The following is a 25,990-nucleotide window of genomic DNA, read 5'->3' as shown; positions in this document are numbered from 1 at the left end:
TTTGGGTCCGTGTGTCATCTGTTTTTACCATATAAAAAAAAATATTTTTCACAACATTGGGGTGGGGGGCAAGACATTTTAATCTGCAAAAATTTGACAAAAACATGCCCATGGACCATAATGAATACATAAATACTTAATAATCATTGATAGGAGAATCTCAGGTCAAAAAGTGTGCAGACAAAGAGAATAATAAAAATATAAATTTATTGAATAATATCTTTAAGAACAGGAAGAATATATAAAATGAGATGCCTCATGCATTTGATAATAATGGACATCTGAATGAGGTCAGTTTCAGGCATTAGATTTTGCCGTCAACAGCAAATGAACACATTATATTCAATGAGTCTATTCACATGTCAGGTTTTATTTTTTGCCTACTGGTGGTCCATAAAAAAACAGATATCACCTACTCTGGGCTGTTCTTCGAACAGTACTTAACCCCTTCATGACCTTGGGATTTTCCGTTTTTCCGTGTTCCTTTTTTCGCTCCCCTCCTTCCCAGAGCCATAACTTTTTTATTTTTCCGTCAATATGGTCATGTGAGGGCTTATTTTGTGCGGGACGAGTTTTACTTTTGAACTACATCATTGGTTTTAGCATGTCGTGTACTAGAAAAGGGAAAAAATTCCAAGTGCGGTGAAATTGCAAAAAAAGTGCAATCACAAACTTGTTTTTTGTTTGGCTTTTTTGCTAGTTTCATTAAATGCTAAAACTGACCTGCCATTATAATTCTCCAAGTCATTACAAGTTCATAGACACCAAACATGTCTAGGTTCTTTTTTATATAAGTGGTGAAAAGAAATTCCAAACTTTGCTAAAAAAAAAAAAAAAAAAATTACGCCATTTTCCGATGCCCGTAGCGTCTCCATTTTATGTGATCTCGGGTTGGGTGAGGGCTTATTTTTTGCGTGCCAAGCTGAAGTTTTTAAGGATAACATTTTGGTGCAGATACGTTCTTTTGATCGCCCGTTATTGCATTTTAATGCAATGTCGCGGCGACCAAAAAACGTAATTCGGGCGTTTAGAATTTTTTTCTCGTTACGCCGTTTAGCGATCAGGTTAATCTTTTTTTTTATTGATAGATTGGGCAATTCTGAACGCGGTGATACCAAATATGTGTATGTTTGATTTTTTTATTGTTTTATTTTGAATGGGACGAAAGAGGGGTGATTTAAAATTTTATATTTTTTTTATTTTTTCATATTTTTTTAAACATTTTTTTTTTACTTTTGCCAGGCTTCAATAGCCACCATGGGAGGCTAGAAGCTGGCATAGCCTGATCGGCTCTGCTACATAACAGCGATCATCAGATCGCTCCTATGTAGCTGAATTACAGGCTTGCTATGAGCGCCGACCACAGGGTGGCGCTCACAACAAGCCGGCATCAACAACTATACAGGTATCAAGGAGACCTCAGGTTGTCATGCCGAAGCATCTCTGAGCCCCGATCATGTGACAGGGGTCGGCAATGCGCTCATTTCTGGCCCGATGGCCAGAAGCGGTAGTTAAATGCCGCTGTCAGCGTTTGACAGTGGCATTTAACTAGTTAATAGCAGCGGGTGGATCACGATTCCACCCGTCGCTATTGTGGGCACATGTCAGCTGTACAAAACAGTTCTGGCTCAGATGGAATGCAGCTGGATAGTTTCCCTGGGCACCATGTCGCCTCACGGGTTGAATGAGAAACTCTCGTTTGTGATTTTGTGTTGGCACAAAATGCTCTTCCTTTCTCTGACCTTTTTAGTCTATTATTAGTCGTATTGCTTCTTGTTTTTTTAGGGCTCTTTTTCATTGTCTCCCTTGTTTTTAATTTTTGTTGCGGTTATTTATTTTAATCATCTTTGTATTTTCAGTATATATGCATTGGACTTTTGCTGAGATGGTCCTTTTTTGAGGGACCCTCTGGTTATTCAACATAATAGATCCAGGATCGCACTGGCACATCTCCATGACTATCAATTTAATCTCAGGACTGCGGATTAACACAATGAAGAATCTTTTTTACATCATAATTGTATAAATTGTTATTGATTCTGTTGTTATAGATCTGTGTCTTTATATCCGCTTGGTACTGGGCGATTTGACAGAGTACATTGGTCCCATCCCTTGGTTTATACTTACGGTATTCTTGCCCTGCTTATGGCCAGTAAGTAAGATGGCGGCCGCGGTACACGCATGCGCGGTAGACTGGGACTCTGCACACGCCCCTTGATGGCGTCCTATCAGCACTGTTGGGATTACTGACGTGACGGAGAGTTTTCCTCCTTATCCCTTTCAGTGCTGGGACTGCCGGACGTGACGGTGATGCAGCCCAAGATCCGCCCCTCATGCGCGTCATGGAGCGACGCCGACTGCGATCAGCTGTTTGATCTCATTATAAAAGCCCCTCTAACTCAGCAACCCACACAAGCCTCCTGAAGAAGCAAATAGTTGCAAAACGTACGTCGGGGCTACAAACTCGGCGGGCACCATCCCCACATAGGTAAGCACTTTATGCAGTATAGATGTTGAGCACTTGGCACTTTATTTTTGGTGGCATGACAGGGGTTTTCCGGCAGGCTGTCATTTTTTACCACTTGGGGTAACGCTGGATTTTTCTGTGGCTGCTCGGTAGATTTCTGTCTATACGATGTGCAGCTAGATTTGTACATTGAGGTCTGAAACTCAAGATCTATGGTGCTATTGGGTGCTAAGATTGATTGCTATGGTACCGCTGTGCTTGTTTTTTGTGTGATCACCAACTATCCATCATTTTACTGTCCTTTTATGATGTTTTGTATTTTTCAATAAAGTTATATATGTTTTTCACTATATTATGTACAGTGTAAATTACTTTTTTGGGGGGGCGTTATACTCCGATGTTCTCTATAGGTTTAATGGATAATAATAATAATACATTTTTATTTATATAGCGCCAACATATTCCGCAGCGCTTTACATTATAGAGGGGACTTGTACAGACAATAGACATTACAGCATAACAATAATCATAGATCAAAACAGATACCAAGAGGAATGAGGGCCCTGCTCGCAAGCTTAACAGACTATGATCCATATATCTATGATATGATCTATCATGGATAACAAACATTCTATTTTTGCAGATGTAAAGTCGGCATGGTTGTGTGAAATAGTCTTACTTTGAACATTGCCAAATATGCAGCAGACAGAACATTTTGGCAAATGCAAATCTAAAATATCATCTTCACATAATGGGGATGAAGAATACAAAGGATATTTACTAGAGATGGGAAAATCCATTCTCAGATCTCTAGCCCATTGTGACCACTGCACAGAAGATCTGCGAATTTCTTTACCTCCCAGCATTCCTGGCTCTTCTTTTCATTAGCAGTGCCAGCGCAACAATGTGTGTATCACGCCGCAATGATGACGTCGCACCAGCCCAGCTAATCAAAAGAAGAGCTGGAAATAATGGAAATTTGCAGGCCTCCTTTCCAGTGGTCACAGATTGCTGATCTACAGGTTTAAAATTGTAGCAGTAATTGTTCATTTTTCATGGAAATGTACTTTTTCAGTTTTTAAGTGACTTTGGCGCATCTAAAGGTCATAAAATCCCCAAAAATGAGAGTTATTAAAAACAGCACCCACAATGTATTCAAAACTGCTGTCAGGTAGTTTATTAACCATTATTAACCATTTACATGCCTTTCAGGAATTAATACGGGGCATGACAGGAAGGAAATTTTTTTATTTTTACTACCTACTGTAAATCTTTCTTCTGAGCAGGCCACTATAGCCAGCAGACTCTAAGGTCGTTATTTGACCATGAACTGCCATGGCAAACATCATGACCACACAATCACGATCACAGGGTGCCAATGGGGATAAAGAGGGAGCCCCCACACTATGTTAACGATTTAGATGCCATAATCACTATTGACAGCAGCGTCTAAGGGATTAAAAAGCCATGATTGGTGTAAAAAACATCAAGGATGATGCAGCAAGGTGTCAGCTATAGTGCACAGTCCACAGCTGATGCATTTTCACCAGTCGAGGGATGCTATTGTCTGATTTGTGATGTCAGTAAAAAGACGTATTGGTGGTCACTAAGGGGTTAAATACTAGAGCTGACCTATTAGATTTATGTATTCTGAATGCCTGTTTTGTCAATGTGAGCTTTTTTGTGTTTTTAATGTTTTTCATCTATACTTGTTGCCTATAGGAATACATTTTTTTAATTGACCGCTATAGATGTAAAGCTCTCTCATTTATTATTTATCAATCTATGACATTAGCTGCTCCCAATCCTTGTCCTGAAGTGTAGCCTTAAAACTGTGAAAATGTAAAATGTAGTGTTTTTTCCCTTCCTGCATGAGTACATATTTTACAGTGTAAGCAAAATGGAATGATATTGTGAGCACTGTTAGCAAGGTTTTAGCAAAAAGTGACATTTCAAATAAGCTCTGAAATGTTAGAAATGATCGCACCCAACACAGCATCACCTCCTGTCGAGTCTTCAACAAACTGGTCCATAAATAAACATGCAACAAGCTGTGGAATTTGCCATTGGAGCCAAACTGTGACTCCAGTCAATATCTAGGTAGATAAAAGCTACCTTAAACTCCACCAGCCTGTGCAGCCTGCTCCATCTGATTATATGCGTAGCTGCCCCTCAGTCTCCTCAGTGATGTTGGGGGGAAAATAGTTTACTGCAGCTTTACACCTCCATCTGAAATTCTACCCATAAGGTTTCAGCTTCCTTACAATCTTCCTCTAATATTGCCTCTTTCAAACTAACTTTAATATCACTCCTAACATACAGACATACGCCTCCTGTTTCCTATTTGCCCAGTCTTTCCAAAAGAGTAAAAAACCAGAAAGATTTAAACCATATGAAGAGTTCAACAATGTCTCAGAAACACCAACCACATTAGTGTGTTCCTCCAGTACCAAGGCCTCACGTTCTTGAACCTTGCTTGCTAGTCTGCTGGCATTTGTAAGCATACACTTTTAGTTTCTGTTCAGTTTTCATCATTTTTTTTTTCAGAAAGGCAAATTGTTTCAATTTTGGGGCACATTTGCCTTCACTGTTAGTTTGTAACACATGAATCTACCTATTCACCGCCCTAGTCCTCCCCTCGACATCTCCACTCTCCAATATAGTTTGACCCCCTCTCTAACCTATCTTCCATTTTATTTGTTGCCTAATTATTCCCCCTTGTCTGTAGTTTAAATACTCTGCCACCCCTGCTAGTATTCTATCTACCAGCACAGCAGATACTTTTCTATTCAGGTGCAATTTACATTCAGAATATAGATTGTCAAGCTAAGACCATGGGCACCCGTTGAGTATTTGTAAGCCAAAACCAGGAGTAGAACAATAAGAGGAAAAGTATAATAGAAACACGTTACACAGCCTCAACACATGTGGGGATCCCCTAACAAACAGGAAATCCCACATGTGTTCAGGCTGTCTAACAGCTGCAAATCATGCAACCACAGAGACTAGAACATAATATATGAGCACACCCAAGATACTCTGATAACACTAGAACATGCTCAGATAAGACATTATCCTGGCACGTTCGCTCATCACTACTTACAAATCCTGATGTAAAAAGCTCACCAAATACTCAACGTGCCTAAGACCGGACAGTGCACAAGATGTCTCCAAGGGGGTAGTTCCAAATAAATCAACAATACATTGCCAAGACAAATGAAAATAACTGACACAATAAACTCTTCATTGAAGTTAGGATTTATGTGTTTTTCAGCATTATTGCATGAATGAAGGCCAAGTAATTTGTCAAGGTTTGACCTTTGTTTACTGCTTTACCTCACGCATCGTGGTTTTGCTTCAAAATCTTTGTATCTTTGTGGATCATATGCCGAAAATGAATTATGTGTTGGTCGGGATGAGGCGGGGAGTTGTCTAAGCTAATCCTATCAAATTATTTCAGATGAAGAAGAACTTGACATCAACAGCTCACACCGTGAGCGTTACATTCGGTCTGGCCCTATGACTTTGGACTCATGCAGACTAGCGTACACTTGCTATCCAATTTTTAATCTGATACCACACGGACAGCACACTGATCCCTGTTATTCAACAGTGCTATTCAGATGAGAATTTTTTTCTCACAGCATGCACTTCTTTCATTCTATTCTCAGATAAGAAGCACACTTTCAAGTCTTTGTGTGCGTGATAGAAATCGATCCCATAGCGAATATCTGAGTGGCATTCGATTTTTCCAGATAGATTTCTAATATTATAAGCCTATGAAACTGTATTTGATAATGTACATGTTTAATGTAGTTGCATGAGAACAGATCACACCCAGATAACACACACGTGAACAACAGGCACAAGGATGGCACACAGATGAAAATCTGATGAAAATGTAAAATAGTCGTCCTAGTTTTCTGGATAAAACTCAGACAATTTTTCATGCACTCGTCTGAAGGCACCCTTTATGGCCTAGTCCAGATGGCAGCAGACCAGACACTGACCCATGTTAGACTATGGAGTCTGTCATTTCCGTCTGTTATATCCGCTATATGTTTACGTGACTGGCCTGACCATTATATAGCCCTCTGAACTGTGACTTACTTTTAGACCGGGGTCACACAAGTGTAAAACATTGCATAGCACTCGAACCAGTGTTATGCTATGGGGCAGCTCAGATCTGCTATTATTTTCTCATGCCGAAGTCCAAAAATCAAACAATCCATAAAGATCATCAAGTGGTATAAAATGCCATATGTTCATATAGCATTGTCCGACTTTTAGCCAATAACATTTTTTTCATGCCTACGTCCCCAGGTACATTTCTGTTACATTCACATCAGTCCTATAAACAGTGCAGTGGAGCACTTTACTTGGATCCACGGGAGAGATTTTATCGATAAATCACATCAATGTTTTAGAGACGTTCAAGAGCATTATAGTCTCTGAGCAAGCAAGCAGTGAAAAAAATCTGTAGAAGGGTCAAATGATGTCTGAATTAAAAAGAGGAAAGGAAAAAAACAGATAAAGATGAGTCTTAATTATATAATCATGGGATTATTGCTAGCACGGCTGGTGCTAAAATATGCAAATCAAGATTTTATTATCAAGCGCCATGTGAAGTGCGGCATTATTACTTATTGCTAGAGAAGCACATGCTGTGGTCGGCTCCTCACATAGAATGATGTTCTCATGAACATAAACGTAGTCTTCAGTTTATAGTGCCAGAATGTATGTACAGCTTCAGCCTTGTGGGATTTATAGGGAACAGACGTCAAATCCTCTCTGCCTGGATACTCACTGCACCATGGAAATCACCATTATTTCAATGGATGTTTACAAAAATCCACAAGTGACCGGCACTACTCACGCAAATCCAGGCAGTGTCCATGTTCCAGTACTTCACTGCTTCGTCCATAGTGGTGCTCAGTGTTCAGATAGAATCTAAAATATCGAAGAAGGAGAAAGTTCACGGGGCTCACCATTAGGCAAGGTAGCAAACATTGGCTCGGAAACCTTAATGTGTTTACACCATTTTTGTCTAGTTTTTTGGTGTTTTTCACACTTTGTTTGATTTGCCCCGAATTCTTCTTTTAATGTAGACTCATCTGTGCAAAAAATAAGCCCTTCACCCAGCCCCAGATCCCAAACAAAAATTGGAGACGCTAAGGGTCTCAGAAAACAGTGACCTTTTTTTCAACACTTAAATAAAAAAGAATCAGTACATGTTTGGTATCTGTATATTTGTTCTGACCTGGAGAATCATAATGGCAGGTCAGTTGTACTGTACATTTAGTGAACATGGTAACTAAAAAACACAAGAAAAACATTTCTTTTCCCATTTTCCAGAACACTATGTGGTTAAGTCTATGGTATCATTCAAAATTAAAACTCGTCTTACAAAAAATAAGCCCTCGTACTACTATATTGGCTAAAAAATAAAAAAGTTATGGCCGAAGGGGAACAAAAAACGAAATTGTAAAAACGGAAAATTCCAATGTGGGGAAGGGGTCACATGATGATTTGCATAACTACTTTAACCCAGGAATAGGCAACTATCTGTTTTTTTTATCATTAGTTTATTTCCTCCTCGTCTTCCAAGAGTCATATTCATACTTTTCTTTTTAAATATTTTTTTTTTATATTTCTCCTATAACGTAGCCATACGAGGGCTTGAAATTTTGAGTGACACCATTAATTTTACCAAGATCAGCAGGAAGTTAACCTTTTTGTTCTCTGCAGGATTTCTCCAATAGTATTTGTCCATTTGTCAGTCTGCATGATTGTTGTATGTCCCTGAGACAAACAGTGAGGGGCGGATTATCCCCCATTTAGGCCGGCGTCACACTGGTGAGTTTTACGGACGTAAGAGCGCAGAAACTACGTCCATAAAACTCGCATTACATACGGCACAATTATTCTCAATGGGGCTGCTCCTATTAGCCGTATATTACGGTTCAGTATTATACGGCTTTCTACGGCCGTACAAAATCGCAGCATGCTGCGTTTGTCAGCGTATTGCGCAAATAATACGCCAATGAAAGTCTATGGGGGCGAGAAAAATAGGGATTCCACACGGACCTGCAGTGTGACTTGCGAGAAATACGCAGCGGTGTTAGTGAAAAGTCGGTAATTCAATTGCCGGCTTTTTCCTTCTCCTTCACAAACCCGACATGATATGAGACATGGTTTACATACAGTAAACCATCTCATATCCCCATTTTTTTTGCATATTCCACACTACTAATGTTAGTAGTGTGTATGTGCAAAATTTGGGCGCTGTAGCTGCTAAAATAAAGGGTTAAATGGCGGAAAAAATTGGCGTGGGCTCCCGCGCAATTTTCTCCGCCAGAGTGGTAAAGCCAGTGACTGAGGGCAGATATTAATAGCCAGGAGAGGGTCCATGGTTATTGGCCCCCCCGTGGCTAAAAACATCTGCCCCCAGCCACCCCAGAAAAGGCACATCTGGAAGATGCGCCTATTCTGGCACTTGGCCACTCTCTTCCCACTCCCTGTAGCGGTGGGATATGGGGTAATGAAGGGTTAATGCCACCTTGCTATTGTAAGGTGACATTAAGCCAGATTAATAATGGAGAGGCGTCAATTATGTCACCTATCCATTATTAATCCAATTGTAGGAAAGGGTTAAAAAACACACACACACATGATTAAAAAGGATTTTAATGAAATAAACACAGCGGTTGTTGTAATAATTTATTGTTCTCGCAATCCATTTGCAGACCCTCGCTTGGAAAAATAATAAACGCACAAGATACATACCTTCTGGTGAACCGTCTCGTCCCACGAGGTAATCCATCTGAAGGGGTTAACTAATATTACAGGCAGGAGCCCTGCAAATGCAGCGGTGCTCCGTGCCTGTAATCCCCGGCGAATGAATGAAATGTAGGTCATTGACCTACATTTCCTTCAGTCACGGTGATGCGCCCCCTGGTGGATGTCCTCATATGACCTGGAGCGTGGGAAAAAGTTCCCAGGCTGCAGTTCATGAGAACATCCAGCAGGGGCGCATCACCGCGACTCAATGTAAGTACAGATCCTGCTTTCCTTTCAGCACCCGGGGATTACAGGCACGAGCGAGTGGTTTATCGCAGCTCTGCCTGTAATATTAGTTAACCCCTTCAGATGGATTACTTCGTGGGACGTGATCTGACATCAGAAGGTATGTATATTGTGCGTTAATTATTTTGCCAAGTGAGGGCCTGCAAATGGATTGCGAGAACAATAAATTATTACAACAACCGCTGTGTTTATTTCATTAAAATCCTTTTTAATCGTGTGTGTGTGTGTGTGTGTTTTTTAACCCTTTCCTACAATTGGATTAATAATGGATAGGTGACATAATTGACGCCTCTCCATTATTAATCTGGCTTAATGTCACCTTCCAATAGCAAGGTGGCATTAACCCTTCATTACCCCATATCCCACCGCTACAGGGAGTGGGAAGAGAGTGGCCAAGTGCCAGAATTGGCGCATCTTCCAGATGTGCCTTTTCTGGGGTTGCTGGGGGCAGATGTTTGTAGCCACGGGGGGGGCCAATAACCATGGACCCTCTCCTGGCTATTAATATCTGCCCTCAGTCACTGGCTTTACCATTCTGGCGGAGAAAATTGCGCGGGAGCCCACGCCAATTTTTTCCGCGATTTAACCCTTTATTTTAGCAGCTACAGCGCTGAAATTTTGCACATACACACTACTAACATTAGTAGTGTGGAATATGCAAAAAAAAAGGGGATATGAGATGGTTTACTGTATGTAAACCATGTCTCATATCCTGTCGGGTTTGTGAAGGAGAAATGAAAAGCCGGCAATTGAATTACCGGCTGTTCACAGATATCGCGCTGAATGAAATATAAATACAGAATATATATATATATATATATGTGTCTCAATGACATATATATATATATACATACTGTATATATGTTTTAATGAACATTTGAGCACATAAATCCATTAGATGTCGGTTTTGCAAGCCTGCGCGAAAATCTCGCAGTACGGATGCCATACGGATTACATACGGAGGATGCCATGCGCAAAATACGCTGACACACCCTGACTACGGATCACTATTTTGGGAACATTTCACCGTATTTCGGCCGTATTACGGCCGTAAAATACGGACCGTATTGTCTTACGCCGAGTGTGACGCCGGCCTTACAGTCATCGTTTCTACTTACACCTGAACTGTATGGAGGGGGAAACCATGGGAAATGTTATATCTGCAGTGTTTACGAACAGGTTTAAAGTCTTCACCAATTCTTCATATATATTTTGTTCCCTCCACTTGCACAGGCCAACATTTCGCTACTTCACTTGGCATACCTGTATCCTGGGCATTCTAGGTTGTGTGACCATGATGTTCCTCATCAACGCCATCTATGCATCTGCCAGCATTGTGTTCATGTTGATCCTGCTCCTGTGTCTACACTACTTATCGCCCAGTCATAGCTGGGGATTTATATCTCAAGCACTCATCTTTCACCAGGTGAGATAAATGTATTCTTCAATGTGTCATGTGCTCAGGTATATGAATGTCATACTTGGGTTCAGTATGCCCACGTTCAATAATCAGCCTTTCTTACTAAGCTTGATATTGTGTACGTACTATTACTAACCATTCCCCAACCTGCGGCTCTCCAGCTGTAGAAAAATGACAAAGTCTTCGAGCCATAACACCTTTTTTATAGAATATGACTGAGGGAGTGATATGCTATAAAAAGTGTTACTATTGTAAAGTTATACTATTTACAGGGATTGTGTTACCAAAAAATGAACTATTGTTTAGCAAGAACCTATTACCATGTCAAAAGCGGACAGATTTTGCTTGTTTTATTTGTACAATTCCCCTGAGTATTGTAACTGAGTTGTATGGATTTTTTATTTTTTGTATTTTTTTTTTAATCTGCCATAATGTCCAAAGATGTGTGAGTTTTTATTTAGCGCTAATTCTTGCGGTGTTTTCCAAATGGGCGTTGCTGACGGTAATTCTGCAGGGCAGTCTATAGGCACCACCCCAGAAAATACCTCCGTGGTAACGCATAAAACCCAGCACTAATTAAAGACACCCATATACCTTGAACTCTATGGCAGATTTGAAAAAATGGAATACGTGGCAGCAGCAGGAATGAAAAGAGCAAAATTTGCCGACTTTTACCTGGTGACGGGTCCTCTTTAAATATTGTTTTTATGATGTATTTTTAAAAAAAACTTGATTTTTTTTTTCAATTTTCCGTATCACTATCTATATGTAATAAAAAATTGCAGTTTTTACGCTTGTAAAGAAGACTTTTAAGTAGTGTCCTTCTCATCACAGATAGGATTACATTACAGTGAAAGGTAGCACAGTGGCTTACACAGGATCCACAATTCACAATAGGTGATGGACACAGCTCCCCTGCTCTCCCTCCCTACATCGTGACCTTTGCTAAAATTAGAGAATGCTTAGATAACACTCCTGTACAAACTCATAGGGTCTATTAATGTTAATATTCATCTGAAGAATTGGATATGAAAGTATTCGATCTAACGAAACCATCTTTTTCCTTTTCTTTATCCCCATTTTCCTTTCTGTATTATAAATGCTGCGATATGTTATGTATGATCTATAGATCTTTTACCATTCTAGGATAACCTTGTACGTTACTTATAGGGATGTGCCTATAAGTAATGTACAACGGATATAGGGAAATTTAGAAAGAGGATGAAATACTGCAGAAAGTGAATACTCTATTGATTGTAGATATTAAGAAAAATCATTGTAGAAAAAAAATCAATGTGGACTAATAGAATAAGAAATGGAAATGACAGTGAGCACCCGTCGAGTTTTGGATAGATGAGGCCTTATCTGCGAGTGTATCTCCATATACCCACACACCCCTCCATACAACTGGCTGAGTAATAGAATTTGCCATATAATGTACCCACCCGAATATGGACAGTGTGCGGAATCCCATCGGGAATCACATCTCGGCTCATGTTAGTGGGGTCTCTTTGTGGACACACGGCCCACCACCTGTTCAATGTCTGCAGTGATATCACTCACATTACTCTCTAATGTAATATTATTACCAGCCTCGCTTATCTTTTCATAGCTGGCTCTCTGTTTAATACAAAGCTTTTGACACATAGCAGGGAGAACGCTGTACTTCTGTACCTCGCTAGCCGTCCATTTACAGCAAATCTCATCTTTTTATACGTGCTTCTTAACTCTTCCTTCTCTTCTCAAAATTTAGCAGGAAAGATGTAATATAAAAGCTTTTTACTTATCAAATAATATTCATCTTTAGTCATTTCAATTTAAATGGATTCTTTTTTTTCAGAAATGAAAGTTATGATCAATCTGAATGGATAAGAGCATATAACTGCCAACTTCCCAGAGACTTCACAAATGCTTCTTGTATCTCTTTCAATGGAGGTTTATCTGTTCTAAGTAACCCTGGCTTCACATATCCGATATTCATGGTCTGAGTATGGATGACAGTGTATGGACTGGCCGTCGACCTCCTAGTCTGAACTCTACAGCCATATGTCAATAAAACGGAAGCATTTGGGCCAGAAGACCCTCGAATAGTCCATACATTGCACCCTGTACTTGGACTGTGATTGTTGGATGTATGAAGCCACTCTAAGGCTAGGTTCACATTTGCGGTTGAGTCCACAGCATATCGTCCGCAAACACATGATAACGCAGCGTTTTTTATCCACATCAGCTTACGCATGACGGCAAAATAAAGCTGCGTTTTTGCATGCGTTTGTTCTTTTTATGCGCATGCGTTTGATATTTCCAGGAGGGCGTGTCTAAATCGGTTCCTGGACATGCGCAGTCCGAAGTACGCAAGCGCATCGAACACATGCGTACGCAAAGACATGCGTATGCATGCGTTCCCATAGACAGTTATGCATTTTTTAAACGCACTCATGTGCTTGCCTGCGCATATTTGACGAAAATTTGAAATTTGTCGCCCCAAATATTCCAACATGCACCCCCAGAGCTTCCAGCTAGCAAGGAAATATCATAATAGCAGGCTGGACTGAAACATAGCATGTACTGAAAAATATATTCAAAAACCAATGAACAGCAAATGACTAGCAAGGACTTAGCTTCTGCTGGAGTAGTCAGGTCATCTGAGAATTCCAAGAGAGATCTGAACCAGTACTGAGACATTGACAGCTGGCATGGACTAACGACCTGGGCAGAGTTAAATAGGGAAGCCAGCAGCAGCAATAGACGAGGGCAGCTGAGAAAGCCAACCTCAAAGATCAGCAGTTCCACTCAAAGCCACCAGAGGGTGTCCAAGGACAGAACTCACCAAAGTACCATTCACGACCACAGGAGGGAGCCCGAGAACGGAATTCACAACAGTACCCCCCCCTTGAGGAGGGGTCACCGAACCCTCACCAGAGCCCCCAGGCCGATCAGGACGAGCCAAATGAAAGGCACGAACCAAATCGGCAGCATGGACATCGGAGGCAACAACCCAGGAATTATCCTCCTGACCATAGCCCTTCCATTTAACCAGGTACTGAAGCTTCCGTCTCGAAATACGAGAATCCAAAATTTTTTCCACCACATACTCCAACTCCCCCTCAACCAACACCGGAGCAGGAGGATCAACGGAAGGAACCATAGGCGCCACATATCTCCGCAACAACGACCTATGGAACACATTATGGATGGCAAAAGAAGCTGGAAGGGCCAAACGAAATGACACAGGATTGATAATTTCAGAAATCTTATAAGGACCAATGAAACGAGGCTTGAACTTAGGAGAAGAAACCTTCATAGGAACATAACGAGAAGACAACCAAACCAAATCCCCAACACAAAGTCGGGGACCAACACAGCGACGGCGGTTAGCAAAAGTTGCGCCTTCTCCTGAGACAACGTCAAATTGTCCACCACGTGAGTCCAAATTTGTTGCAACCTGTCCACCACAGAATCCACACCAGGACAGTCAGAAGGCTCAACCTGCCCTGAAGATAAACGAGGATGAAAACCAGAATTACAAAAAAAAGGGGAAACCAAAGTAGCAGAACTAGCCCGATTATTAAGGGTGAACTCGGCCAATGGCAAGAAGGTCACCCAATCATCCTGATCAGCAGAAACAAAGCATCTCAGATAGGTTTCCAAGGTCTGATTGGTTCGTTCGGTTTGGCTATTTATCTGAGGATGGAACGCTGAAGAAAAAGACAAATCAATGCCCATCTTAGCACAAAAGGACCGCCAAAACCTAGAAACAAATTGGGAACCTCTATCCGACACAATGTTCTCCGGAATGCCATGCAAACGAACCACATGCTGAAAAAATAATGGAACCAAATCAGAGGAGGAAGGCAATTTAGGCAAGGGTACCAAATGGACCATCTTAGAAAACCGATCACAAACCACCCAGATGACAGACATCCTTTGAGAGACAGGAAGATCAGAAATAAAATCGATGGAAATATGTGTCCAGGGCCTCTTCGGGACAGGCAAAGGCAAAAGCAACCCACTGGCACCAGAACAGCAAGGTTTGGCCCGAGCACAAGTCCCACAGGACTGCACAAAAGAATGCACATCCCGTGACAAGGAAGGCCACCAAAAGGACCTGGCAACCAAATCTCTGGTACCAAAAATCCCAGGATGACCAGCCAACGCTGAACAATGAACCTCAGAAATAACCCTACTAGTCCATCTATCAAGGACAAACAGTTTCTCCACTGGGCAGCGGTCAGGTCTATCAGCCTGAAACTCCTGCAGCACCCGCCGCAAATCAGGGGAGATGGCAGACAGAATCACCCCCTCTTTAAGAATACCAGCCGGCTCAGGGACTCCCGGAGAATCAGGCAAAAAACTCCTAGAAAGGGCATCAGCCTTCACATTCTTAGATCCCGGAAGGTATGAGACCACAAAATCGAAACGGGAGAAAAACAGTGACCATCGAGCCTGTCTAGGGTTCAACCGCTTGGCGGACTCGAGGTAAGTCAGATTCTTGTGATCAGTCAGGACCACCACGCGATGTTTGGCTCCCTCAAGCCAATGTCGCCACTCCTCAAATGCCCACTTCATAGCCAACAACTCCCGACATCATAATTACGCTCGGCAGGCAAAAACTTTCTAGAAAAGAAAGCACACGGCTTCATCAAGGAGCCATCAGAACTTCTCTGAGACAAAACAGCCCCTGCCCCAATCTCAGAAGCATCAACCTCGACCTGAAAAGGGAGCAAAACATCTGGCTGACGCAACACAGGGGTCGAAGTAAAACGACGTTTAAGCTCCTGAAAGGCCTCAACGGCCGCAGGGGACCAATTCACCACATCAGCGCCTTTCTTCGTCAAATCAGTCAAAGGCTTAGCCACACTAGAAAAATTAGCGATGAAGCGACGGTAAAAATTAGCAAAGCCCAGGAACTTCTGAAGACTCTTCACAGATGTAGGTTGAGTCCAATCATAAATTAACTTTAACAGGATCCATCTCGATAGTAGAAGGGGAAAAAATGAAGCCCAAAAAGGAAAACTTCTGAACTCCAAAGAGGCATTTAGAGCCCTTCACAAACAACGCATTAGCACGAACGACCTGGAACACCATCCTGACCTGCCTTACATGAGACTCCCAATCATCTGAAAAGACCAAAATATCATCCAAATATACGATCATGAACCTATCCAGATACTTCCGGAAGATGTCGTGCATAAAGGACTGAAACACAGATGGAGCATTAGAAAGCCCGAATGGCATCACCAGGTACTCAAAATGGCCCTCGGGCGTATTAAATGCTGTTTTCCATTCATCGCCCTGTTTAATACGCACAAGATTATACGCCCCTCGAAGGTCAATCTTGGTAAACCAACTAGCCCCTTTAATCCGAGCAAACAAATCAGACAACAGAGGCAAAGGGTACTGAAATTTGACCGTGATTTTATTGAGAAGGCGGTAATCTATACAGGGTCTCAGAGAGCCATCCTTCTTGGCCACAAAAAAGAACCCTGCTCCCAACGGCGACGAAGACGGGCGAATATGCCCTTTCTCCAAGGACTCCTTTACATAACTCCGCATAGCGGCATGTTCTGGCACAGATAAATTGAACAGTCGGCCCTTAGGGAACTTACTACCAGGAATCAAATTAATAGCGCAATCACAGTCCCTATGAGGAGGTAGGGCACTGGACTTGGGCTCATCAAATACATCCTGGTAATCCGACAAAAACTCAGGGACTTCAGAAGGAGTGGAAGAAGAAATTGACATCAAAGGAACATCATCATGTATCCCTTGACAACCCCAGCTAGACACAGACATTGATTTCCAATCCAGTACTGGATTATGAACCTGTAACCATGCAAACCCAACACAACAACATCATGCAAATTATGCAACACCAAAAAGCGAATATTTTCCTGATGTGCGGGAGCCATGTACATGGTCAGCTGAGTCCAGTACTGAGGTTTATTCTTGGCCAATGGCGTAGCATCAATCCCCCTTAAGGGAATAGGACTCTGCAAAGGCTCCAAGGAAAAACCACAGCGCCTGGCAAACTCCAAGTCCATCAAGTTCAGGGCAGCGCCCGAATCCACAAATGCCATAACAGAGTAGGACGACAGTGAGCAAATCAGAGTAACAGATAAGAGAAATTTAGGCTGCAAAGTACTAATGGTGACAGACCTAGCGAACCTCTTAGTGCGCTTAGGACAATCAGAGATAGCATGAGAGGAGTCACCACAGTAAAAACACAGCCCATTCTGACGTCTGTGTTCTTGCTTTTCAGCTCTGGTCAAAGTCCTATCACATTGCATAGGCTCAGGCCTCCGCTCAGAGGACACCGCCAAATGGTGCACAACTTTGCGCTCGCGCAAACGCCAATCAATCTGAATGGCCAAAGACATTGACTCATTCAGACCAGCAGGCGTGGGGAACCACCATAACATCCTTAAGGGCTTCAGAAAGACCCTTTCTGAAAATTGCTGCCAGGGCACACTCATTCCATTGAGTAAGCACAGACCACTTTCTAAACTTCTGGCAATTTACTTCTGCCTCATCCTGACCCTGACATAGAATCAGCAAGATCTTTTCTGCCTGATCCACAGAATTAGGTTCGTCATAAAGCAATCCAAGTGCTAGAAAAAATGCATCCACATTAAGCAATGCAGGATTTCCTTGCTCAAGGGAGAATGCCCAGTCTTGCGGGTCACCACGCAACAAAGAAATAACAATCTTTACTTGCTGAATGGGATCACCAGAGGAGCGGGGTTTCAGAGCAAGAAACAGTCTGCAATTATTTTTGAAATTCAAAAATTTAGATCTATCTCCAGAAAACAAATCAGGAATTGGAATTCTAGGCTCTAACATCGGATTCTGAACTACATAATCTTGAATACTCTGTACCCTAGCAGTGAGTTGATCCACACAAGAGGACAAACCTTGAATACCCATATCTACGCCTGAGTCCTGAACCACCCAGAGGTTAAGGGGAAAGAAAAAAGACAAAACAAGCTGCAAAGAAAAAAAAATTGACTCAGAACTTCTCTTATCCCTCTTTTGAGATGCATTAACAGTTTGTAGGCCAGCTGTACTGCTATGACCTGGTGCTTAGGAGCACCCGAAGACCAGATGGTTAAAACAGAAAACCTGGGACAAGCTCTGAGGAAGTGGTAACTCTACTGACCGCAATCCCTAATCCTATCACACACACTAGAAATAGCCGTGGAGCGTACCTATCTCTCCCTAGACGCCTCTTCACAGCCTAAGAGCTAACTACCCCTAAAGATAGAAATAGCAGCCTACCTTGCCTCAGAAATTCCCCAAAGTAAAGGTAGCCCCCCACAAATATTAACTGTGAGTTAAGAGGGAAGTGACAAACACAGGAATGAAACAGATTTTAGCAATGGAGGCCGAATCTTCTCTAGAAAGGCAGAGGATAGGAAAGGGAACTATGCGGTCAGTATAAAAAAACTACAAAAACCACGCAGAGTGTGCAAAAAGACCTCCACACCGACTCACGGTGTGGAGGTGCAGCTCTGCACCCCCAGAGCTTTCAGCTAGCAAGGAAATATCATAATAGCAAGCTGGACTAGAAACATAGCATGTACTGAAAAATATATTCAAAAACCAATGAACAGCAAATGACTAGCAAGGACTTAGCTTCTGCTGGAGTAGTCAGGTCATCTGAGAATTCCAAGAGAGATCTGAACCAGAACTGAGACATTGACAGCTGGCATGGACTAACGACCTGGGCAGAGTTAAATAGGGAAGCCAGCAGCAGCAATAAACGAGGGCAGTTGAGAAAGCCAACCTCAAAGATCAGCAGTTCCACTCAAAGCCACCAGAGGGTGTCCAAGGACAGAACTCACCAAAGTACCATTCACGACCACAGGAGGGAGCCCGAGAACGGAATTCACAACAGTCAATAAAACGGAAGCATTTGGGCCAGAAGACCCTCGAATAGTCCATACATTGCACCCTGTACTTGGACTGTGATTGTTGGATGTATGAAGCCGCTCTAAGGCTAGGTTCACATTTGCGGTTGAGTCCACAGCATATCGTCCGCAAACACATGATTACACAGCGTTTTTTATCCACATCAGCTTACGCATGACGGCAAAATAAAGCTGCGTTTTTGCATGCGTTTGTTCTTTTTATGCGCATGCGTTTGATATTTCCAGGAGGGCGTGTCTAAATCGGTTCCTGGACAAGCGCAGTCCGAAGTACGCAAGCGCATCGAACACATGCGTACGCAAAGACATGCGTATGCATGCGTTCCCATAAACAGTTATGCATTTTTTAAACGCACTCATGTGCTTGCCTGCGCATATTTGACGGAAATTTGAAATTTGTCGCCCCAAATATTCCAACATGGTGCATTAGCCGCGCCCCGCCGCACAACACGAAAAACCCATGCGTAAGCAAACGCGGGCGAACGCATGCACCTGCGTCTACAATGTTAAAGATAGGAAATCAAGACACATGCGGATGTATGCGTCATAAACGCTGCGGACACAACCGCAAATGTGAAACCAGCCTAAGTCTAGCTTAGCAGTACTTGAAGCAAGCCTAAGTTCAACTGATGTATATTGACTTTGATTTTCAAGCAGATGCACTTAAAAATCCACATCTAAAAACCTATAAAATACTATTTGAATATGCTTTGATGTGGTGTTTGACGCGGATCCGATCCAAAATCCACATCAAATAACTGTGTGAATCTTATGGGTTATGCTTGTCTGCTATTCATTTTTTTTGTAGTGGGTTCATGTTTCTTTAACTGCGCTCTCTCAGGGCACAGCTATTATCAGAACCAATAGCTACACTTTGGAAATAGTATGTTCACAAGGTTTTTAATGTGGATTTTTTTTTTCATTTTTCATGGGGCACTTTTTCTGCTTCAGTTAGTGTCCATATTTGAAGCTTTTTTTCAACCTGCAATGCCTTGTGTTTCTTTTCCATATTCCTTATTCAAGCTGTGTTTGGACATTGCATTTGCGATGCAGTTTTTTTGCTGCAATTTTCAGAAAACGTGGTAAAAACAGGGTAAATTTTACACATTGGCCCCAATTCATCAAGACCGATGATTTTCATGCCGATCTTGACAAGGGGGTGGGTGGAGTGCGAAGCTCCTAATCCATATGGTTCCTAATGAATTAGGAGCGTCCAATGAGTGGCTTGGGCCCCTAGTTGTACCTCACCACAAATCTTACTCCTGTCCCTGCTGGAGTAAGATTTGTGGTGTAATAAGTGCCGCTGCTTGTCAAAAATGGCGTGAGAATGTCAAAAGTCGCAAAATTTTAGATCAGCTTCAAGAATTCTGGCATAAAAGCTTTGATTAATCAGGCGTATTTTAAGCAATTTTTCACTCCATGTTGCTTAAAAAATTTGTGATTTTTCACAGCTTTTTGCACCATTAAAGCTTCAATGAATCAAGGCCTAAATGCCTCTGGATTCAGAGCAAAATGCTATAAAAGTTCCCATAGATGTAAGGCCTTCTTCACTCATCCATTTTTTGTGTCCATATGCGGTTCGATAGGACCGCAAATACGAACACCCATTGTATTTAATGGTGGTGTGCACATGTCAGGTTTTTCACACAAACCGTGTGTAAATGTGAAAAAACCTGCATACATGTCAAGTTTTTTGTGCAGCATGGACAAAATACCCATCGCACTCACTGATGACACATGGATGATCTCCATGTGTCTTGAGCGTGACACGTACTGGCCCCTGGAAGAAGCAGTTTTGTTTGCGCTGTTCCCAGGCACTGGCGTCTGAAGACAGCTTTCATCCATGTCTCCTGCTCGCGCTGAGATTAGCGAGACCAGGAGACAATGATGGGAATTGTCATCAGTGTGACAAGTACCAATGCCTGGGAAGAAGCGGTACAGTTTCACGCTGTTCCCAGGCATTGGCTGGCTGCTGAATGAAACTCTCATCATTGTCTCCTGCTCGTGATGAGATCAGCGAGACCAGGAGTCAGTAATATGAGTGGTATTCAGCAGCAGTTATGTCCCTCCCGAGTCCTTCGTGTGACATCCATGTATCCTTGTTTATTGTCCGTGTGTCAATGAGATCAGCGCGATCAGGAGACCATGCTGGTAGTTGTATTCAGCAGCCCCTGTGTCCTCCGTGTGATATCCATATATCAGTGTTTGTTGTCCGTGTTTCTTTGAGATCAGTGTGACCAGGAGACCATGGTGGTAGTTGTATTCAGCAGCAGCTGCATAACTCCTGTGTAACATAAAGAATTTTATTTTAAAAAAAAACGGCATGGGCTCCCAGGCATTTTTCATAACCAGCAGAGGGAAAGCCGTGGGGGCTGATGTTAATAATCTGGGACAAGGGACAATACGCCATAAGGTTTGCAGGCTATTAATAACAGCTCACAGCTGTTTGCTTAGCCTTTCCTGGTGAATTTACCCCAGTAAAAAAAAATACGTAGGGTCCCCCTATAAATTCAAACCAGCAAAGGCTAAACAAAAAGCTGTGGGTTAATATTAATAGCCTAGGAAGGAGTCAGAGATATTGCCCCACCCCCTCAGGCTTCCATCATCAGCCTTTAGCCACCACATAAATGGCACATTCATAAGATGCATCAAATCTGGTGCTTAGCCTCGCTCTTCCCACTTACCGTGTGGTGATGGCAACTTAAGTAATAGGGTTGGGGTTGATGTCACCTTTGTTTTGTTACGTTACATCAAACCCAGGAGTTAGTAATGGAGAAGCATCATTAAGACACCCCATTACTAACCCCATAGTAAGTTTAGAAATGAACACAGAGAATAAAATCCTTTATTTGAAATAAAACACCCTGTTTTACACATGTAGTTAAAAATAAAAAAGCACAGTTATACTCTCCGTACTCCTATTCCATTGAAGTCCATATCCCCTGTAAAAAGAAACAGAAAATAAAAAGCAACAAAAATAGTCACCTTACGCCTAATCCACCGATGCTCATGTCCCTTGTAAAAAAAATAAAAATAAACAACCATATCCCTCACCTGTCCAAAGTGCATATAAGCCATACAGTCCCATGCCGTAATCCATCTCTGCGATATCTGGATTTCAACGCGAACGGTGCCATGATGCGACCGTTCACGCTGAAAAGCAGAGCACAATCAGGTGCTGCAAGCGCTGATATCAGTGCGAACAGGAGACCATGATGTGAGCTGCCTTCAGCAGCCGGCACCTGGTATCAGTTGCACATATTATTCAGAAATGTAAGATCCATGGGACTGTAGCAAACCTCCCTGGGCGTGGCTGCAGGACGAAAATTGATGACAAATCAAAGAGACGGATAATACGAATGGTAACAAAAGAGCCCAGAAAAACTTCTAAACAGATTAAAGGTGAACTTCAAGCTCAAGGAACATCAGTGTCAGATCGCACCATCTGTCACTGTATAAGCCAAAGTGGACTTCATGGGAGACAACCAAGGAGGACACTAGTGTTGAAAAAAAAATCATAAAAAAGTCAGACTGGAATTTACCAAACTACATGTTGACAAGCCACAAAGCTTCTGGGAGAATGTCCTATGGACAGATGAGACAAAAATGGAACTTTTTGGCAAGGCATATCAGCTCTATGTTCACAGACGGAAAAAATAAAGCATTTCAAGAAAAGAACACTGTCCCTACTGTGAAACATGGAGGAGTCTCTGTTATGTTCTGGGACTGCTTTGCTGCATCTGGCAGGGTGTCTAGAATCTGCGCAGGCTACAATGAAATCTCAAGACTATCAAGGGATTCTAGAGAGAAATGTGCTGCCCAGTGTCAGAAAGCTTCATCTCAGTCGCAGGTCATGGGTCTTGCAACAGGATAATGACCCAAAACACACAGCTAAAAACACCCAAGAATGGCTAAGAGAAAAACGTTGGACTATTCTGAAGTGGCCTTCTATGAGACCTGACTAGTGATGAGCGAATATACTCGTTGCTCGGGTTTTCCTAAGCACGCTCGGGTGGTCTCCGAGTATTTGTTAGTGTTCGGAGATTTAGTTTTCCTTGCCGAAGCTAGATGATTTGCGACAACTAGACAGCTTGATTACATGTGGGGATTCTCTAGTAACCAGGCAACCCCCACATGTACTTAGGCTGGCTAATAGCTGTAAATCAAGCAGCTGAATCAACAAAAACTAAATCTCCGAACACTAACAAATACTCGGAGATCACCCGAGTGTGCTTGGGAAAATCCGAGCAACTAGTATACTCGCTTATCACTAGCCCTGACCTAAATCCTATTGAGTATCTTTGGAAAGATCTGAAACATGCCGTCTGGAAAAGGCAACCTTCAAACACGAGACAATTGGAGCAGTTTGCTCTTGAGGAATGGGCCAAAATACCTGTTGAGAGGTGCAGAAGTCTCATTGACAGTTGCAGGAATCGTTTGATTGCAGTGATTGTCTCAAAAGATTGTGCAACAAAATATTAAGTTAAGGGTACCATCATTTCTGTCCAGGCATATTTCATGACTTTTATTGTTTTTTAAATTCTGTGGAAGCATGGTTGAAAAGCAATGTCTGACTTTCATTTGTTCGTTTTCATAGATCTTTTATTTATTATTACTATTGTCAGATTCAAGTTATTTCTGTGGGTTTTCTGTCATTAAATGAGGTGTACCAACAATTTTGACCACGTATGTATATTATATAGATAGATATAAGAAAAGCCGGCAATTCAGTAGCCGTGTAGTGTAAAATCACAGCAGGAGCAGACAGCATAGAATAGATGGATTACATACTGTAAATACACATAGAATAGATATATAGATGTTAGTGACATATACAATTAGTACAGTGTGTGTGCAGCTTACTGTACATGTATTTAATTAATAATTTTTCTGAAAAAATGGCATAAGCTCTTGCATAATTTTGTTAACCAGCAGAGGGAAAAGCGACGGCTGGGGGCAGATGTTTATAGCATGGGAAGGCTGTAATACCCATGGAGCTTCCCATGCTATTAACCCCTTAGTGACCGGGCCACATTTTTTTAATCTGACCAGTGTCCCTTTATGTGTTAATAACTCTTGAACGCTTCTACAAATCCAAGTGATTTTGAGATTGTTTTTTCGTGGCACATTACAATTTATGATAATGGTAAATGTGGGTCGATATGTTTTGGTTATTTACAAAAAATATCCGAAATTTTAGAAAACTTTTTAAAAATTGGCAATTTTCAAACTTTTAATGATTATCCCTTTAATCCAGGTAGGTCATACCATAGAAAAACCTTAATAAATAACATTTTCCTCATGTCTGCTATAAAGCGGCACCATTTGTAAAATATTATTTTTTTGTTAGCATTTTAGGAGGTTTAAAAATGGAGCAGTAATTTTTCATTTTATCAAGGAAATTTACAAAATTTATTATTTTAGGAACCTATCCAGGTTTGAAGAAACTTTAAGGGTCCTATATATTGGTAAACCCCCAAAAGTGATACCATTTTAAAAATAGCACCCCTCGACATATTGAAAACTGCTGTCAGATAGTTTATTAACCCTTCAGGTAATTTTCAGGAATTAATGCAATGTTACATGACAGGAATGAAAAAGTGTATTTTTACCACCTAAATGTCAGTAACTTCTGAACAGGCAACTATAGCCAGCAGACTCTAAGGCAGACTCTAAGGCCGCTTTTTGGCCGTGAATTGCCATGGCAAACATGATTACCGTACACAATCATGATCTTCTGGTGCCGATGGGGATAAGGAGGAAGCCCCCACACTCTGTTAACCATTTATATGATGTAGTTACTAGATATGGGCGGAGCCAACACTGATTGTGGCTGATGCAGCAAGTTGTCAGCTATAGTGCACATCTGACGGCTGTTGGATTGTCGTCTGTATGGGGATGTTATTCTATTATGTCTCAGGTCAGTAAAAAGACGTATTGGCGGTCACAGCTTTATAATTAGCCTTTACTGGCTATTAAAATGAGGGATCTAATAAAATGATGTGGGGTCCCCCAAGAATTAATAACCAGCAGAGGCTTTGAGGACAGCTGCGGGCTGATATTAATAGCCTAGTAAGGGGCCATGGATACTGCCAGTCCCCCTCCCCCCCCCCCCCCGAGGCTAAAAACATCAGCTCTCGGCTGCCCCAGAAAAGGCGCATCTCTAAGATGCGCCAGTTCTCTCACTTGGCCTCGCCTTTTCCCACTTGCCCTGTTGAAGTGGCAAGTGGGGTGATGGTTGGGGGGTTGATGTCACCTTTGTATTGTCAGGTGACATCAAGCCCCGAGGTTAGTAATAGAGGGGCGTCAAACAAAAAAATGTTTGAAAAGTTGTGCTGATGTAAAGTAGACATGTGGGAAATGTTATTTATTAACTTCTTTGTGTGACGAGACTCTGATTTAAGGGCAAAAAAATTTAAAGTTTGAAAATTGCAAAATGTTCTCCAAATTTAAAATTTTAACAAGTAAACGTAAGTCATATCAAATAAATTTTACCACTATCATGAAGTACAATTAGTCATGGAAAAACTCGCTCAGAGTCAGTGGGATCCATTGAAGCATTCCAGAGTTATGACCTAATGAAGTGACAGTGTTCAGAATTTAAAAAATTGGCCTGGTCAGGAAGGTGAAAACAGGCTTCGGGGTGAAGAGGCTAAACTGATGCCTCAAAAAAATAGACATGTGAACATGGCCATAAACCACAAAGATTAGGTATTCTATCTGTGAAAAACAAGGAAATGTATGAGGATAAAGGATGTCTGAACGAGGTCTCACTTTGAGTTCTTGAATTTCTGTTTTAGCAATTCGAAAACATTCTCTCTCTAAGAAATGATTGTGATTGTAATGAGCACTTTGCCAATGGAGCCCCTCTGGTTATTAGATCTATGTAGTGCAGTACATTACAGTGTAATGATTGATACTTGAGATAAAACTGGCCAATGCCAGGGAATTAAATCATCCCTGAACGTGTGGAAGTTTTTATTTACAGCAGACATCAAGAGAGCGGCTTTTTTTTATTTATAAGCCTTCCTTCCTTCATCCTAGTGATAAATTACTTGGATTTATTTGCACTCTGACCCTGTAGGACAG

The 25,990-nt window shown here is 41.8% G+C and overlaps 1 protein-coding gene across 2 annotated transcripts in view; it reads left to right on the top strand.

Annotated features, from left to right (window-relative positions):
• The window catches only part of LOC143808011 (solute carrier family 12 member 9-like), a 349,348-nt gene that overhangs the window by 296,789 nt on the left and 26,569 nt on the right, over positions 1–25,990 (top strand). For both annotated transcript variants that reach the window (XM_077290205.1, XM_077290206.1), the window contains exon 10: positions 10,787–10,979. In XM_077290205.1, coding sequence (XP_077146320.1) covers positions 10,787–10,979 — 193 coding nt within the window. The remainder of the gene's footprint in view (positions 1–10,786; positions 10,980–25,990) is intronic.

This window comes from Ranitomeya variabilis, chromosome 2 (genome assembly GCF_051348905.1).
Source record: "Ranitomeya variabilis isolate aRanVar5 chromosome 2, aRanVar5.hap1, whole genome shotgun sequence".
In the NCBI taxonomy this organism is placed as follows: Eukaryota; Metazoa; Chordata; class Amphibia; order Anura; family Dendrobatidae; genus Ranitomeya; species Ranitomeya variabilis.
The sequence above is the reverse complement of the archived record's forward strand: the minus strand, read 5'-3'. Positions and strand labels throughout refer to the sequence as shown.